This window comes from Myotis yumanensis, unplaced genomic scaffold (assembly GCF_028538775.1).
Source record: "Myotis yumanensis isolate MYYU_CA2020_CCGP unplaced genomic scaffold, mMyoYum1.0.hap1 SCAF_4, whole genome shotgun sequence".
NCBI lineage: Eukaryota > Metazoa > Chordata > Mammalia > Chiroptera > Vespertilionidae > Myotis > Myotis yumanensis.
In genome coordinates this window covers 31,264,663-31,282,831 of record NW_027223755.1, presented here as the reverse complement: position 1 = coordinate 31,282,831, position 18,169 = coordinate 31,264,663, and the positions used below count along the sequence as shown (strand labels likewise).

General features: G+C 46.1%; 1 protein-coding gene across 2 annotated transcripts in view; it reads right to left on the bottom strand.

Annotated features, from left to right (window-relative positions):
- The window catches only part of ZSWIM6 (zinc finger SWIM-type containing 6), a 241,038-nt gene that overhangs the window by 197,824 nt on the left and 25,045 nt on the right, over positions 1-18,169 (bottom strand). Inside the window, exon 1 of one of the 2 annotated variants that reach the window (XM_070412034.1) lies at positions 6,057-6,711. The exons of the other annotated variant lie outside the window; for it this stretch is intronic. Coding sequence (XP_070268135.1) covers positions 6,057-6,696 — 640 coding nt within the window. The 5' untranslated portion in view covers positions 6,697-6,711. Of the gene's footprint in view, positions 1-6,056; positions 6,712-18,169 lie in introns of those variants that run through there. 2 annotated transcript variants of the gene reach the window in all.

The window sequence follows — 18,169 nt, the reverse complement described above, 5'->3', positions numbered from 1 at the left end:
GGCAGGGCCACCTGTGTAATTTTTCAAAGGTATAGCTTTCTTAAAAGAAAACATCAGTCATTCCTCCACTGCCATCCTGTTCACTGAACATATTACTAGCTGAAATCATACATTAATTGAACTCTCTTAATATGAGTGTGAGCAGAAAATATATGCTGGTCTGTGTCTTTCCAAAGGAAACACTTGGAGTTAGAATTGAAAGCAATTGATTATCCATTGTGAAAAGAAAAAAGGCCCAGGATAAACATCTCAAAAACCGGCCAGGACATACTCAAGACAATTATAACCTGACTTGCTCAATTAATTGCAGTATTTCTTCTATTAAAACACATATTCCACAGGCATCCTATAGTTTTTAAAAGGAAAGGCATCAAAGTCTCAAATCTGCAAAGGGATGAAATTAAATGCAAAGCTGGGGGAAAGAAACAAACAAACAATAGGAATGGCCTTTTCTTTTACAATCCAAGGGTGTACTCAGAATACAAGTGTGTGGCAAGAAATTAAAAAGATTGAAGAAGAGTAGAAATGCTTTCTTAATCCACATCTGCAATTCCAACTTCCAGTATTGTTGAAATCTTATATAGCTACAAAAGTATTGTCTCCTGAATACTTTAGATTTGAACCAATACTAACCATCAGAGAACTAAGTATTATAACAAATCCCAAGATCTGTTCAGCTAAAATTGAAAACCTAACTTTCCTCAGAACAATGCTGAACACAGATGAGGAACTTACTTTCAAAACCCAATTTGTAAGGAAATCACATCGCAATTTACATAAAAAATAAAAAATACATATGCACCGTTTCAAATTTTCTTTTATGTACTTTTTCCATTAATCAAAAGGCAAAAAAAGTGTAATACCTGATTCAAAATTGTTCTGTATTAATTACTTTAGTCTTGAAAATGCATTCAGTAAAATGTACCATCACCAATAAGTAAAACATCCAATTCTAAAAGTAATTTAGTATCACATCTTTATATAATAACCTCCGGTCTGTAAAGAAAATCAAAATACTCAAAGAAAGGCCAACAAATCAACCCTAAATAAATTAGTTAATTAAAAATTTTTATCCATCTTAATTCTAATAACAATCACCTTTTATTGCCTTGCCACCCCCAAAACACAATATTTTAAGTTATGAATCTTAAAAGACCATAAAAGTGTTTACCAAAGTGAAAAAGTAATCAGCAAAAAAATAAAAGCAACTCCTTTTAAAAATTAACTATTTCCTTCTTATATAAAACCCTAGTTTTGTTTTGAGATTTGCCTTTTTTAAAAGTGATTATTTAGTCACAAATAAGGAAACTGTGTTTCAAAGCCCCCCAAAAATGGATGTACAGCAACCAGGTCTTCAGAAAGGGGACACACACACACACACACACTCAAAACAAAAAATATAAATGAACTAAAAACACAAGAATAATTTTTCCTAGATTTTTATTACAAAAATACATGCTTTTAGTTTTTAAGAACAATCTAACCGTAAGACTGACATAAAATGAAAAGTAAAATTCCTCACAAAACCTTGCCTATTCACTTAAGAGCCCTTCTCCATCTTTCTCCACTATTCAATGATTGTGTAACCTTTCGAGACATGTTTATGCATCTATATGTATGTCTTTTTTTGTTTTAAACAGAAATTGCAGCATACTATATGAACAATTAGCTTGTTTTTAAACAAAATATTCAGATCACCTTTTTCTTGTCAGTACATATAAATCTACTTCACTTTTTTCATGGTTGCATAGTATTCCGCAAGTACTTTTTAATCAGTTCCCTTCTTTTTTTTTTTAATATATTTTTATTGATTTCAGAGAGGAAGGGAGAGGGAAAGAGGAATAGAAACATTAATGATGAGAGAGAATCACTGATCGGCTGCCTCCTGCCCCTACTGGGGACCGAGCCTGCAACCCAGGCATGTGCCTTTGACTGGAATTGAACCTGGGACCCTTCAGTCCACAGGCCGATGCTCTATCCATTGAGCCAAACCAGCTAGGGCTCTTCTGATAAAAGTGTAGAATGATTCCAACCTTTTAGAATTGCAAACCTTATAGCAACGGGTATTGCTCACTGTACAGACCAACTCTGTGCAGAAAAATTTCTAGAAATGACTAAAAAATATTGTGCCAAGCAGGGAAGCAGCATCCTCTTCGCCCACCATCTCCTCAATCTATTTGAGTACTGCCTACCCATCTTGTTAGTAATGTGATAGATGAAGACAGCATGTTATTTTTACTTGTGTTTCTTTATAAAAGAGTGAAGATGAGTTAAGCTCAATCGTGTGCATTTCTTTGTGAATGTGTTACCCATTTTTCTACTGGGTTATTCATCTTTTTTTTAACCAATTTTTTTGGAGTTCTCTGCCAGCCTTTGGTCGAGCATGCTACAAATATTTGCCCCAGTTAGCTGTTTCAGTCCAATTGCATTTATTTTCCCTTATAATTAAAATTTTAGACCATATTAGGTAAGTCTTTCCCAGGCAAAACTTTGGGGAAACTTTTTAATGTGACTTCTAAATCATCGCTTAAATGATATCAATAATATTTACATATAAGTTCTAATGTGTCATTATTTAACAAAAATAAGTCAACTTACGCTTCCTCTAAACCAGCGGTTCTCAACCTGTGGGTCGCATCCCCTTTGGTAGTCGAACGACCCTTTCACAGGGGTCGCCTAAGACCATCCTGCATATCAGATATTTACATTACGATTCATAACAGTAGCAACATTACAGTTATGAAATAGCAATGAAAATAATTTTATAGTTGGGTCACAAGATGAGGAACTGTATTTAAAGGGCCAGAAGGTTGAGAACCACTGCTCCTGTAATCAGCTAATGGAGAACTCTGCACCAATGAAACACTACTTACAACTACCACACTGAGAGTATATTTTCTCCTTTTTTTAAAAAATATATATTTTATTGATTTTTTAGAGAGAGGAAGGGAGAGGGATAGAGAGTTAGAAACATCGATGAGAGAGAAACATCGATCAGCTGCCTCCTGAACACCCCCCACTGGGGATGTGCCTGCAACCAAGGTACATGCCCTTGACCAGAATCGAACCTGGGACTATTCAGTCCGCAGCCTGACACTCTATCCACTAAGCTAAACGGGTTAGGGCTATTTTTTTTTTTTCCTTTATATGTCTTCTTAAAACCTAGGAGTTGAAAAATAACTAGCAAGTCTGTTCAATTCCTGGGGATGTCTAAATTCTTTGTCCCTCAATCATTAAATAATTTTCAACAGTGTAAGTGAACTAGATTTTCCCTATTGTAATTATAATTTAATCATCTCTACAAAAGTCAATAAATACTCCTTATACAAACTTGTAATTTTGCAATACCAGAAAATCGCTCATGATGCTATCAATGCTTACACTCTGTTGTTTCATTTCATGTCCTGAAGTGAAAAAGAGTTCTACCTCAAATCACAAAATTATAAAATAAGCCTCTTGAGTTAGTATTCCAGTTCAAACCACCACTGAGAGCTAAATTAGATGGTTAATCTAGCTACTCCCTCCATTCTCCATCAAAAACAAAAGAAAGAAAGAAATTCTGGTCCTAAGTTTTCTATCTCAGTGCCAGCTGCCAGGCATTTAACAACCTTCTATCTCTAAGCTGACTGGCACAACAAGTAGTACAACTTGGAAGTTAAGAAAATTGGCAGAACTCAGAGGGGGAGAAAAATATTTTCCACAATTTCTGCAGCACTTGTTTAGCACGTATGTGTTTCTAAAGGGTGGTCAACTCTTCAAAACTGTAAGCAGCAGCATACTACTTACTTCACACGAACCAATGCCAACTCCATTCAGTGGTCTCCTTCCCCTTTGGGGACTATTCATAAAGTTAGTATTTTCTTTTACAACTCGCCCAGGCCTCTTCACTGATGAAAGCAGGCAAAGCCCATGCTGTGTGTCTGTCTCCTAGAGAAGATTGCATCTTTTATTTATCACTCCTTGGCTTTATTTTCACAGTGAATTCCTGGCTTAAATGCAATCAGCCAAGAAACCCTCCCTATGTGCTCTCCTGTCATTCCTCATTGCTTGCAAGCAGAATCAAGCACAGAAGGGGAGAAAGAAAAAAAAAAAACCTCAACGTTGCCAGCCAAGCCATAAAAATTCTCAAACTCTAGTTAGTTATACTGAGGATCCATAGATACCTTCAATCCGTTTCAACCTGGCAGCAGGAAACGAGAAAAAAAACAAAAACTTGAAAGTATGTTAATTGGGTTTAAAAAAAAAAAAGGATGGATGGATGGATGGATGGGTAGCCTCAAAAGTTGAACCCCCTCTATGAGAGAAGGATAGGGTGCTGAAACTAGAAAAGGCAACACTAGGGGATGCCTTTGGAAATAAATGACCATGCAGAAAATCACGTTTGCAGATTGCATTAAAATTCAAATTAAGCAGACAGGATTAAAACAAATCTCAATTCTCTCCTGGAGCCCCTACCGATCCCCACCGAACCCCCAAAGACAAGAATAAAAGGAACTGACTACGGAAAAAATCATTACAAAGAAGAGACAGCGATGCCTCCAAACCTCTCCCCATGCATTAGGTACGCGGTCCACCACTACAATCTAAAGTACACGGCAATATGGGAAGAGCAGGAAATACGCCGTTTGCAATCAGGAGAAAAATGTGGGGAGGGGGCTCACTATAGCATTGTTCTCTTCAGTCGGCTCCGACATCCCCATCGCTATGGCTGAAAAAGGTATCTGGCCAAAAAAGAAAAGAAAGAAAAAGAAAAGAAAAAATCCCTGAGGGGGCCGAGGGGAGACAGAGAAAGCTTTTAAACTCCGTATTTGAGAAAACTCTCCTGGTCTACCAGAGAAAGGAGGGCTGTACAGCTTTAAATCACAAGTCCCTCTCTCGCCTTTGTCAAATACCTTCTACTTTACAAGCCCTGGAAAGAAATAGAGACTCTTTTGTTTGGTTTCCCCTTCTCGGAAGGTGACAGAAAACTGAAAGGAGCACAAATAAACCTGAAAATGAGAACCAAGTGCGGGGTCGTGCCCGGCTGCCGGGCGGCCGCGCCGGGAGGGACGCGGGAGCCGCCGCGGAGCCCCTCGGGCTCGGGCTCGCGCTGGTGCGCCCGCCGGCGGGAGCTCAGAGCCCGTCCCTGCTCCCGCGCGCGACCACCGGCCACCCGGCGCCAACCGAACTCGGGCGGCCACAGCCCCGGGGCACCGCCGCGGCCCCAGAGAAAAGGGAAGCGCCAGCCGCTCCTTCCCGGACTCGCGCCATTTCATTCGGGGCGTCCAGGGGTTAGATGTCCCCTCAGGAGAGAGGTTCCCTCAGGAGAGGGGTCCAGCCCGCCGCCCCACTCCCCCCGCTCCCCACCTCCGGCGCTGCTCCGAGCCAGCCGAGAGGCGGAGGGGAGAAGACATTTAAATCCCCGGTGGCCACGGAGCTCGCCGGGCCGGACCAGACGCCGCAGCGACTCCGGCGCGTCGGGGCCGCAGCCCGTCGAAGCCCTGTGAGGAGCGGCCGCCGAGCCGCAGGAACATGTACTCCCTCCCCTCCGGACGCAGGGGCGGGAGGGGAAGAGGAGAAAGAAAGAGGGCGAGCGACAGGCGAGGGGAGAGCGGAGGGAGAGCGGGGAGCGCGGCCGGGCCACCGGCTCGCCCGGCCGGCATTGTCTGCGCGGCCCGCGCCCCCTCCCCCGCCCCGCACGGCCCCGTCACACACCCTCCGCCGGGGCCGGCCGGCCGCGCCTTTGTCCACATCCGCCCCCCAACAAGGCTCGCAGCCCTCCAGGACCTGCTCCCCGGGAGGAGGGCGCCCGACACCCACCCCCCGACCCCAGCGCGGGGCGCGTCCTGCTGATTCATTTCCCACTCGCACCGGCCCGTCCGGGGAGACAGGGGGCGGGGAGGGGCGGGAGGAAACGGGCGCTCCGCGCTCGGGAGGACCGTCCGGTCCCGTGAGGGCACCGGGCAGGGTGCGGGCGCACGCCGGACCGAGGGGCTGCTCGGAGGGGAGCGGGCGGGCGCCCCGCCCCCGAGGGACTGACGGGTGGACAGACGGCCCCGCGGCTGCCCGTGACTCACCGACTTGCAGGACGTTGTCGACGCAGCCACTCTCCAACAGCGCGATGCCCCGGCGGAAGGGCAGCCGGGTCTCGTCGCCGCCGTCCGCCGTCCCGGCCGCCCCCACCGACGGAGCCCCGGCTCCGGCTCCGGCGGCGGCCGCTGAGGTGGCCGCGGGAGAAGACGACGAGCTGCCGCTGCCCGCGCCGCCCGCGCCGCCGCCCGCGCCGGCGGGGCCGCCGCTGTCGTCGCCGGGGCCGCCCGCGGCGCCGCTGCCGGTGTTGAAGGACGAGTACATGCAGATCTCCCGCTCGCTGCGGGGAAAGGACCAGTAGACGATGCGACGCTGCACCGGCTCCGGGATGCGCTCAAAGCGCTCTTCCACGCGCTGGAACGGCCACTTCTCCGCCACCTTGCGTGCCGCGATGTCCAGCAGCGACTCGGGGCTCTGGGTCTTGCCCGGCGGCAGCAACCCCAGCGCCGCGCCGCCCCCGCACGCCGCCGCAGCCGCGCCGCCCGCCCGCGGGCCGGGCCGACAGGCAGAGCTGTAGCCGCCACCCGCTCCGCCGCCGCCGCTGCTGCCCCCGCCGCCGCCGCCGCCGCCGCCCGGCCGGCAGCACAGCCGTTTTGCGGGAGGAGGCTGCTGTCCGCGCTCCGCCATGACCGCGTCGCTTCTAACCCGACAGCGGAAGTGCCGGGACCCTATAAACGGCACAAGGAAGCGCGACACGCACACGCCGCCGCGACGCCACGCTGCCATCTAGGGCCCGCCGCTCCTTGTATGGGCCCAAGAGGTTGGGCCTCCACAGTGACGTCAGGGCTGAGGCGGAGCGCCGATAGGGGGACCTAGGGCCGGGGGCTGGGCTATGCAAATCGCTGGGCTCAAACATAAATAGAGCACTCGGCCGACACGGGGGTAGAGGGGGCGGCGAGGCTGGGCGCTCGCCGGGTTGTGAGGATGTTCGGCTGCTGCGAGGCGGATTCGGGGCTCAGGTGGGATTCCCGCGGGAGGGGGCGGGCCTCCGGACCTGGCCCAAGGTGGGTGGGTCTCTGCGCCCCCTGCTACTCCACTTCCCTTTCCAATTCCCTGCCTTCTTTTGATGTCCGGCAAGTGAGGACGCGCCTCGTGGGTCACAGCGGGGAGAAGACGGGAAATGGGGGGTGAGCCTGGGCAGAGGTCCTGCTAAGTGGGGGGCGGGGCCCGCGGGCCGAGGCCCCACCCTCCGTCAAAGCCTGCCCGCCGGGGGAAAAGCCTTTGGGCGGAGGAGGCGCTTTCAAAACAAAGAAATGCGGCGTGGAGCCCAGGGGATGGGGGTGGAGAGGAAGGCGGAGGAGGTGCGGCTGTAGCCGCCGGGCTGCCCGCTTCCCCTCCAGCTAGCCCGGGGGAACTCCCCCTCAACCCCCAGCCAGGGCTGCGGCGGCGCCTGGGAAGAGGGAGGAGGCTGCGCTCGGCGGCTGTTTTCCACTTCACTTTTGCAGACCCGGGTGGGGAAGGAGAGCGCCCGCTCCGCTGCCCCGTGTGGCTGCAGCGCACACGGCTCCGAGCCCAATGTCCGCTCTGTCCTGGTGGCTGGGCTGGGGGCCGAGCCAGCCAAAGTGTCCGCAAACGCGCAGAGCGCTCGAAACCTACCCCGCAACTGGGCGACGGGCGTTCCGAGCGGGCACCGTGGCAGCCCCGCCCTTGCGCTCCCTCATCCCTGCCTGGAGCTGGGGAACTTGAACTGGCTCGCGTCACCCCCGCGGCCTCGCCGATAAGACACCGCTTCAGTCCCGGGGTGCTCGCACTCGGGATGGAAGGTACACCGAGCAGTGGATTTAGCAAACACCTTTGTGAGTACACGCCCCACGGGAGCGCGCGCACACACACCCCTCGAGCGCGCGCGCACCACCCAGCCGGCTGCAGACACTGATCCTGGGACGCTTGGCGGCGGAGGGCTGCTGCGAGCGCGCTCGGTGCGCACTTAGTCCTGCGCCCCGGCTCGGCACCCGGTGCCGGGCTGCGGCGAGCCAAGGCGCTCCGGACGCACGCCGCGCTCTCAGCAGTCCTGGCGGCGCCGGAACGCCCCATCCTCCCCGGAACAGGCACTTTGGGGAGCAGGCAATCGAGAGCGATTGAAGAGTGCAGCTTGCAGCTTGCAGCTTGCAGCTTGCTGCTGCGAGGGCGCCGAGGAAGGAGAAGAAGCGAGTGCCAGGCTGAACCAGGAACCCTGCGGACATTGTTCTTCGCACTCCGCAGAGCTCGGTCAAATCTGGGTCCAAGCCACGGACTTTACTTAGCACGATAGAGACATCTTTACTTTGCCCCCCCACCCCCTTCTGTTTTTACTGTACTGTAAACCGTATTACTGATGCTATCGCTGTTGTAGAAGATAAACTGCATCCCATTTGGCACTTTCGCATCTTTTAAGGTTATTGATTGGCACCCCGTTGCCTACATTTAAAGGAATAGAGCGCTTCTGAGTTTTAAACAAAATCGCCCACTCAGGGCCGAGGCCTGGGAGACCTTGAGCTCCAGCTCTTGGCTCTTCCCCGTGTTAGGCCTTACCAAGCCTCAGGCTGCAGGTCCCAGGGGAACGGGACACTGGCAGACTTTCCATAGCTGCCTTACTTGTTAGGAAAATTTTGGTGACATTATGTTTTTATATATTCCTCTGGTATTTTTCTGGGCACCTCCTCAATGCTTAGGAAAAGGCCTGGGCAGAAAACTGGAAGACTATGGCAAATGGCAGAGGGAAGGCTCCTTCCTCCAGTTGTTTCATTTCTGGACCTCTTAAAAATAAAACTAATTTTTAATTTAAAAAAAAATGGTGATTGGAGTACAAAATAAGTCGAAAAGTAAAATACAATTTGGGCTCTATAGGTTTGTATACTATCATGTAGATTACCAAGCATTGTCATGTACATATACACATAGAATCGCTGAACTGGAAATTTAAAGATGACAAGACTGGTGCCCCCAGACAAGATGACTCATTCAGGGTCATAGAAGGTGTTAGTGGAAGAAATTAATTCATACTGATCAGGAAAATAGACACCTTTGGAAGTGCCTAACGTTTAAGAGGCCTTGATTTTGTAATGAACCAGAGACCAGATTTAAGTAAGATATTGTCCTACATTGGTGGGATTTAGTTTCACTCTAATTTGAAGACAAATCCAGAGCCACCTGCTCAGCCTGACCCAATTTTCCCTCTGCGGTTTCTTACACTGAGACCACTCTCTCCCTCTTGAACTGTATGTACTCTTCCTGGTTTCCCTGACACTTCTATCCCAACGTCTCCAAATCTTCTTTCTCTGCCTTGTTTGGGGGTTTCTCTTCCTCCAAACTGTTTAATGTTCACCCTGTGCTACAACCTATCAGGATCTCTTCTCAATTTTTGGTGACCCACTCCTTGCAGGGTTTCCCCCCTTTTCAACTCGAAACCATGGTCTCTGCTTGAGCTCACTTATTTCTTCCTAATGGCCAGCTTCCTTTTCTGTTGCCAGAAGGGTTCTCATGGCCACCTCAAACCCAAACTACCACCTTTCCTGGAAACCAGGTTCTCTTCCTTCCCTTAGATTGTTATTACTCCTGCCACCTGTTCATAGGCACCTCCCATATCAGTTTATTGTCTATCCCAGCCCTTCTCACTGCTTTATTATTCCTCCTCCTCACTCTCAGAGCCTCCTCACTAATATGTCTGTATAACCTTTCTGCTTCCATATCCTCCTCCACCCAGCTGCTTTGCTTCCTAAAGTGTGATGGTGTCACCCTTTAAATGGCTCCCTGCTGCCTACTGGAAAAACTCCAAACTTAAATACCATCTTGACCAAACCCAACTTTCCAGCCTCATCTCCCACTAAAACCCAACAGAACTTCCAGTTTCCCAACAGGAATTTTGTTAGTCCCAACAAGACTTCTCCCACTACCCCAGAAGTCATTCCCACTTTCCTATTCTGCACATTTGCTCAAGATATCCCCTCTGCCAGTAATGTCTCTTCCCTTGCAACTTGTCAAATTCCTACCCTTCCTTCAAGGACTTACTCAAATGCCACTTCCTCTGAGAAAACCCACCTGGATGTGTGATGTCTCTCTTCTCAGGCCCCTCCAACACTTTGGATCTTCCTTGTGACATTTATACCATTCAGCCTAGCATCGCAGTTTTGTTTACACCAGCCTGAGCCATTCTCTCTCTTCCCTGGTTAGATATTCTCTGAAGGTTGGGATTATGCCTCAGCCATCTTTGGAGTCCCAAGTACTCCTCACTGCACTGTGAGGCTTCTGTCTCCCCAAAGGTCAGCTACACCCACGAGCCAAGGGAGAAATAAGTAACAGTATGTCATCGTTGGCTGGTACTTGTGCCATCGCTCATTTTGGGGGTATTTAAAGTGTGTTGTTTTTTTTCTGGTGTTCATAGAAATTATTACTAAATTACTTATAATTGCTCTTTTCATACCCCAGGGACCAAATCAGGGCTAAAGACCTCTGGTTATGCTCCCATGTTTACCATTGGGCAATGGTAGGAGATCAGAGTACAGAAAATCTACAGCTTCCCAAATGCAGTGACTCATCAGATCACACCACACCACACCACATTAGCCAGTGTGGTCAAGAGCTAGGCTCTCAGGCACACTTCATAAACAAGACTTCCAGGACTCCATAAACTAATGGTGCCCAAGAAGAGAGACACTTCTCCCCCAGCACCTGGCCCGTTGCAGTTGGATGGATGGATGGATGGATGGATGGATGGATGGATGAATGGATGGATGAATGGATGGATGGCAGGTAAAGAAATTTATTTGAAAGTTCTATTCAGAGAACTATTATGACTCCTCTACTTGCCTTTAATTTAAAAGTGAAAAATATGAATTAAATTCAATAGATAGTATCAAATTCTTGGAGCAGTAGTTTTTCAAAGAGAAACCCTTAAAGTCTCCCAGATCATAATGCACACAGTTTTGGAACTGGGAAACAGAAATTGACACTCACTCCCCACATGAATCTCCTTTACAATCAAGTTTGAAAAGTACGCTTTTGGGGCAAGAACTTCACAGAGTCCCAGCTCTTAGGAGGATGCCTATAGAAATTTTAAAAAAAATGACATTGCTGTCCAGACAGTGTGGCTCAGTGGTTGAGCATCAACCTATGAACCAGGAGGTCACGGTTCCATTTTTAGTCAGGGCACATGCCCGGGTTGTGGGCTCTATTGCCAGTTTGGGGCATGCAGGAGGCAGCTGATCAATGATACTCTCTCATCATTGATGTTTCTCTCTCTCTCTCTCTCTCTCTCTCTCTCTCTCTGTCTCTCCCCCCCCCCCCCACTTCCACTCTCTCTAAAAATCAATGGAGAAATATCCTCAAGTGAGGATTAACAAAATAACAACAACAAAAAATGTGAAAGCCGAACTCTAAAATGTATTTATTAAGGGCATTTTATCACCTACTATATTTTTAAATATTTAAAAAACTCATTCCTTATCAAGAATAGCATTATGGCAATTCAAAAAAAAAAGGAATAGCGTTATGGCAATTCAGATATGAAAGTGTCACTTCCAATGACTTCATTCAAACCCAGAATTAGATAACTTGTGAAAATCAAACAGTCTCAGCAAAATCTGATGTGTCAGGTATTTTTTCAACCTGAAAATCTATATTAACACCTCCACAGAACCATACTACAATAAAACTATGGTTATGCAGAAACTCTGTAAGAACCATCCTGAATAGATAATTTTCCCAAAAAACTGATCTACTTTTTAACTACCAAACCCCTTTTAAAAAGCTTAACCTTATAGGCTAGAAATCTTTCTAAAACATGACAACTTAGTTGACTTCTTAAGCATAAGGTCTCTTTATAGACAAAACAATGCCCTGAAGATGTGCTAAGGCATGTAAGATGCCTTAACTAAAAGTCCCAGATTGTTTTCATTCCTTTCTTCCTTCCTTTATTTTTTATGTAGTTTTTTTTTTTTGTCTTTTTATTTTTATATTTTGGTCTCTTCTACAGTTGTGCCTGTCCCTGTTCCTTTTCATTATTGTCATACACCACCCACCTCTTCTCCCTTTCTGAATTATTGCTCCCCATCTGCTGTGGCCTTGGAACCCAGAAAGCACATTTGTTAAAATTGTGTGTAAGATAAAAAATCAACAACGTTTCTAATGAGGACCTCCCATCTGGTTAAAAAAATGTTTTAATATATTTTTATTGATTTCAGAGAGAGAGAGAGAGGGAGAGAGAAATAGAAACATCAATGATGAGAATCATTGATTGGCTGCCTCCTGCATGCCCCACCCTGGGTGGGAATCAGAAAGGCAACCTCCTCGTTCATAGGTAGATGCTCAACCACTGAGCCACGCCAGAGGGACCCATCTGTTTAAAATTTGCATAGTCTTTGTCACATTTATTTTGATTTCTTGCAGACTTTCTGCATCCCAGCTAGGTCCCAGGTAAAGGAGGGATTATTAGACAGTCAAACTCTGACAGTCAAATTCATGACGATGACTCTGAGTTGCCTACTGAATCATCATACATGAAATAATATATCTTGAATATGATTTAGATTTAGAGTATTTCATGCCCTTTGAAATTTGATGGTTCCCATCTGGAATTTATGGTAATATTCTGAGGGATTTCAGACAAACCAAAAACTGCCATTTCCAGGTCACACACAAGAAGGGACTATCATGCATTCCTATTATAGCTTCAGTTCACTCTTGAGTGAGGAGGAATAGAGACCAAAATCTTTAATAAACCGACCCTGTAAGATTCTCTGGGGTTAGGCCAATGCAGGATGCTTAGGCCTGCTTTCAGTTCCTTGAACACTTGAACACTTCCTCCAGGGGGCCTTGGTCCAAGAGTTCCCACTGCCTGGAATGCTCCCCCTCCCGGAGCCCTGCAACCACTGCCTAGTTCCTCCTACTCAGCTTAAACATACTTCCTTAGGAAGGACTGGCTGCTCTGACCAGTCACTTCTGCCTATTATACACGCCAGTAGTTACATGTACATCTCCTAGGAGCCCTTTTCAGAGTTGTAATTTTTCATTTAGTTGAATGTAGAACAGATTACCTAGATTAGAAAATAGTAGGTGCTCAATAAATATTAGTTCACTTCATGGAAGGGAGGGAGCAAGGGCACTTGAGCCATTGTAGTTAACATCAAGGCTTGCCAGGAGAGCAATTTCTAACGTCTTACCTTCATTTGATTGCTTCCAAGGTCCGTGGGTCTCTCCTTTCCTTTCAAGAAAAGAATAAAATTGACTCAATGAACATTCAGTAGTGTGGTGTGAAGCTATTACTGCTGCACTCTGGAAATCATGGCATTATGCCAAGCAAAGAAATAAGAAGAAAATCTTCCCAAATTTAAAAAACTTTGCCACACTGTTATGCATGCTGCCTGTAACATTTGTCTTTTGCTATTTTCCCCCCCTGGCTTTCATCTCAAGTGTCTCTCAAGTTTTGGCAATTTTGAGTCCCGTTACTATGGAAATAGGAAGCGATGATATCTTAGAGATTAAGAGGGGGAAATATCCACTATATTGGGATTCTAGAGTTTTCCTCCTTTGGTAATATCTGTGAAATCTGTGTCATCAGTAAATATTTATTTTTGTGCCTACAATGCGTCAGGCATTGTTCTATGCCAGGAATGCCTCCACCTCCAAATTACTACATTAAAGATAAACATACCCCCTCCTAGATGCCGGTTCTCAGTCTTAAGTCAAGTTCAAATTGTGAAGCATAAACTAGGTACCTTCATAACACTTCAGATATTTTATACAGCTAGAATCATGGGTTTCAAAGAACCCTACTATATACACTGTCAATTTTATTTTTTCTTTCTCTATTTCAAAGATAGATAAAAAAAAAAGTCAACTTTCAAAGCAAGAAATATTTGATCTTGCTTTTTGTTGTTGTTCCATAGTCTTAATAGTTTATTGTTGTTCATACCCACAGAAAACTTGACCAGTAATAACTAAACATTTTGAAAACACTGGAAAAGGAAAAAAAAAACAGTTTACTTGTCTCCTTAATGAGCAAATGTCCACAATTTCAGAACTTCAATTTTAGAACCTATGTGCCTGTGCATGGTTATATAAGACTTGGTTTTTAACACATTATATAATATCCTGAATTGTAATTTTCCACATCTCATGTCACCAGAAAGTTTCCAAGTTCCCTGAAGGACAGATATGGAAGATTCTAACACCAGCTGCTGGTTTGTTTCTGCGTGGAAGTCCAGCCTGCTGCCTCTCCCTCTCCATGTGAGGCATCGGAGATACTGATGGACTGCTCCCCACTGCACGTCCCCACCCGACCTCGACGACCTCTTCTTGCCCGTGATTCTGGCTTTAGGAATATTCAGAGGAGGCTTCTACATTAAAAGTGTATTTGAGTAAGGTCAAGTCTCTAGACTAAAGATATTTCTCTCAATTTATAATTCAACCATTAGAGATTTTGTTCTTTTGGACCTTCATGAGTTTCCTTTGAAAAAAATATCAATATCCCCTAAAGGGCTAAAACTTGAAGTCATTATCAATTCATTATCCCAAGGGATTAGTTAAACTGTCTGAGAGCCAACTGCTCCCCCACTCCCCCATGGAAAATTAAATTCAAGGCAGGCCCTGCAGGGTGGTGCTAAGAGGGAGTAGGATGCTGGGTGGGAGTGGGGGTGGGGATGGGGGGGACACTGAAGGAGCTTCTCTAATTTCACAATGTTATCTTGGGTTTCGTTATCTTAGATTCATATGGCTGTCTGTGAAGTTCTCTCTTTTTCCCCCACCTTGTTCCACCTTTGTTCCTCTTGCCTGGGTTTATCTATGTGTGTGTGACTGTGTGTGCATTATTATCTGTGTGTGCAAATATCTGTGTATATCCCCAGGTCTTTCCTTGTCAAGACACTGACTGGTCTAGCAGTGTAATCATAAAAATTTAATTCAGAGAACTTGCTGGATGATTTAGGTATTTTCAGCTTCATTAACAGCTAATCACTACACAATGGATTACTCAACCAGGATTTGAAATATGCCTTCAAGGTGGCTAGACTAACTGGAATGATCAAGTAAGGGGACTTCAGGAGGGTATCATAGACACACAGCTATTATGTCTTTGTGAAAACATGAGTTTGCCTCTGAATTGTCTGTGCATGTTTTTGGCAAGTCCCCCTTCTTACTCTCCATTCCTACCCCACCCCCACCCCAGCTTCTGCCAGGTCTGCCTACAGATGCCTCAGTCAAGAAACCTCCCAGAGAGAGGTGAGAGTTCCTTTCATTCTAGCAGCATCCTGAGAGGAGTGTACCAAGGTGAGGCAGACAGGCCCACTGCACCCCAGGGTTCAGAGCCAGGCTGGGAGGTAATATATAGCCCGAAGGCTTGGAAAGGTATCACTGGGGACACAGCCAGGTATCTTGCTACCCTCGGAAAATGCTCCTCTTGCCTAAGGAAAAAAATAGCACTGGAGACAGTAATGTGACTCTGGAGCCAAAGTCTTATGGGGGCTCCATCTCCAGCCACTGGAAATATTCTGGTGGGTATGGAGGTTTGTTGGTGTGGGAGAAGATGAGAACTCCCCCCCCCACCCCCCCCAGATCTCTAGCTCCAACACTGGTTTTGATTAATAAAAGTCAGTTTAGCCAAAGTGGCAGCAGATTGGGGTAATGCCCTGGGCACAAGCCTAAGCATCCACTTGCAGGTTTAGTTTTTTTCAGGTGACACAAACCAGTAACACCTCAGGCCACACAAAGTGCTCTGTGGGCAGGACTAGCCCCATTGCCCTTCCCAGGGCCATTTTCATAGCTGGTTGAATTTATCAGGGGTTTTCTCTTAACATTTGTCAATGGCCCCTGTCAGGTGTTGCCAGGGTTGCAAGGGAAAGGTTTCACTTGGTTGGCTGAGCAACTGTATTCTATAACCAATCCAAATGCTGTGCCTGGGGGAGGGGGGCGCGACATGATAGAACAATATCAAGCGCAGGCAGACACATTCCGGGTACTAATAAGGCGTCTGGAAAAATGGAATTATAGTGTGCAGGAATCCAATGCCCTTCTCCAACTCCAGCCATGGCGTGGTTGCTGTTCAAAATGTTACAACCTAAGTTAAAGCCATTCCCACTGGTTGGAGAATATCAGGATTTCAAAACAGGGGAATAGCAATTGTAAGGAGGAAGTAAAACTCCTTGCTCATTGTGTTTTACAGCCTTCCTTAGTAAAACTGCTGAATTGTAATTTAAAATATTCCGCCCTTTCAAATAAATTAAGTGCAGTCCTTAAAAACAGGAAATGAGAGAGGCACACACGTATTGTCAACTAAACAGTCACAGACCTTGTACCACAAAGCGAAGTTGAAAATCATAGAACAGTCCTATGAATTCACTTTAGAAGGATGCTAAGGAGGGTCACCACCAAGGGAGATGTTATGCCTCTGGCAATGCACTTTTGGGCTAAAACCTGAAGGCTAATTAGGAAACAAATGAAAGACAAACATTAGCTCAAAGGGAAATTTGGAGCTTGCGAGATCATAGATATTCTGAGATTCAGATAAACTTTATGGTTAAGGAAAGTTCGAGCAAACTTTACTGTAGCAATAGCTGAACCTTCCCTTCAGAGAACATAGCTGCCAGTCAGCCAGATATTCCTATGACACTCTGGTAATATATCACAGCAAGCAGCATTGTGTTGCTTAAAAAATAAGTTAAACTTTTGTGCAGTACTGATTTCAAGTTTAGTTATCAATATAATCACCAAACTTTAACATTTTTACTGTCAGTTTTTATTCAGTCACTAGAAAATTGTCTTTAGTCTTCTTGCCATGTCTCTGCCTTTGCTCCCAGACCTGTTCCTTAGAAGATGGAGCTGCCACCCAACAATTCTGATGGAAGAAGGGAAGAGCGAGGAAGGGAGGGAAGAAGGAAGGAAGATGCGTCGATGCTTGTTCCTCTTGGGTCCCCTCCCCTATTGTCCATGTCCCCTGTCCACACCAGACTCTTCTGCTCCTGACGAACCCCACGATCAAGCCAAGTTGCTTGAGCTTAGTTTCAGGCTGGAATGGAGTTTAGTATAAATAAAGAATATGCATGAGCAGAAAATGCACGAGGAGGTTTGGCAACAGGACTGCCTTACGAGTTGCTCCACGACCCTTAGCAGCACGTTTAAGTGCAACACCCACCTAACTCTACCCACTGCAGACCAGTGGGACCCACCTGGCTCAGACTTTGCCTAAGATCCTCGAGCACCCAGTGGAGACACTATCATAGCAGGAATCACTATTCCAAAGGGAAAGTAACTTGGAAAGTATTCTTGGTTCACTTTTTGTTGCATGTGATGCTAAATGCAGATATTTGTGCTGTGGGAAATGTCTTAGAAAGTGATTTAACCCACTTGCAGAGCCAGACATAATTTATCATGCGGTCCTATGATTTGAACCCCATTCATTTCTCCCTTCTGATTACTTTAATTATGTTTGTGTATTAATTATTTAGGGCATATTTTTTTATTTCAGAGGTTCTGAAGTCTTATTTAATTTTTCTAACACAGAATCTAGCCTTTTCTCATCCTGACCTTATCTGCTCTCTTCAGGAACAGATCCAGGAGGCCAGAAAAACTTGTCACCCACATCTAATCTTTGTACTCAAGCAATTGGATGAGGACTGCTGGGTTAGGAAACTCACTGTTATCCTAGATCCTTTCCCAGCCCAGCAGGCACACCCACATAGTCATTGGTGAGTATTCTCAGGGTTAGAACTGTCCAGAGCTCTTCAAATTGGTGCTCTCTCTCCATAGTTCATATTTCAAGATAACTTCCAATGAGAATCATACAGTCAGTAACCAAAATAGTAGGTTCAATGCAAAAACAAAAATTCAACTGCTAATTTCAACCTGCAATCAAACAGTAAAGATCACCCATTTAAATTTCACCCTTTTTCTTTCCTGAATCACAGCCTCTAATAAAGAAGGAAGAAAATTTGATGATAAAAAGTAGAGAACTGAAGAAGCAAAAGGCCTGGGATAACCCACAACTAAATTAGCAGTTGCAGACCATGAAGGATCACAGGAGATGGAATCAGAGAGGGAAAGACACTCAGGGGAGTTTGCATGAAAGTGTGAAAGACCACATTCAGTCTGCACCCTCAAGAAAGTGTCTAAGAGAAAGTAGGCCAGACTAACA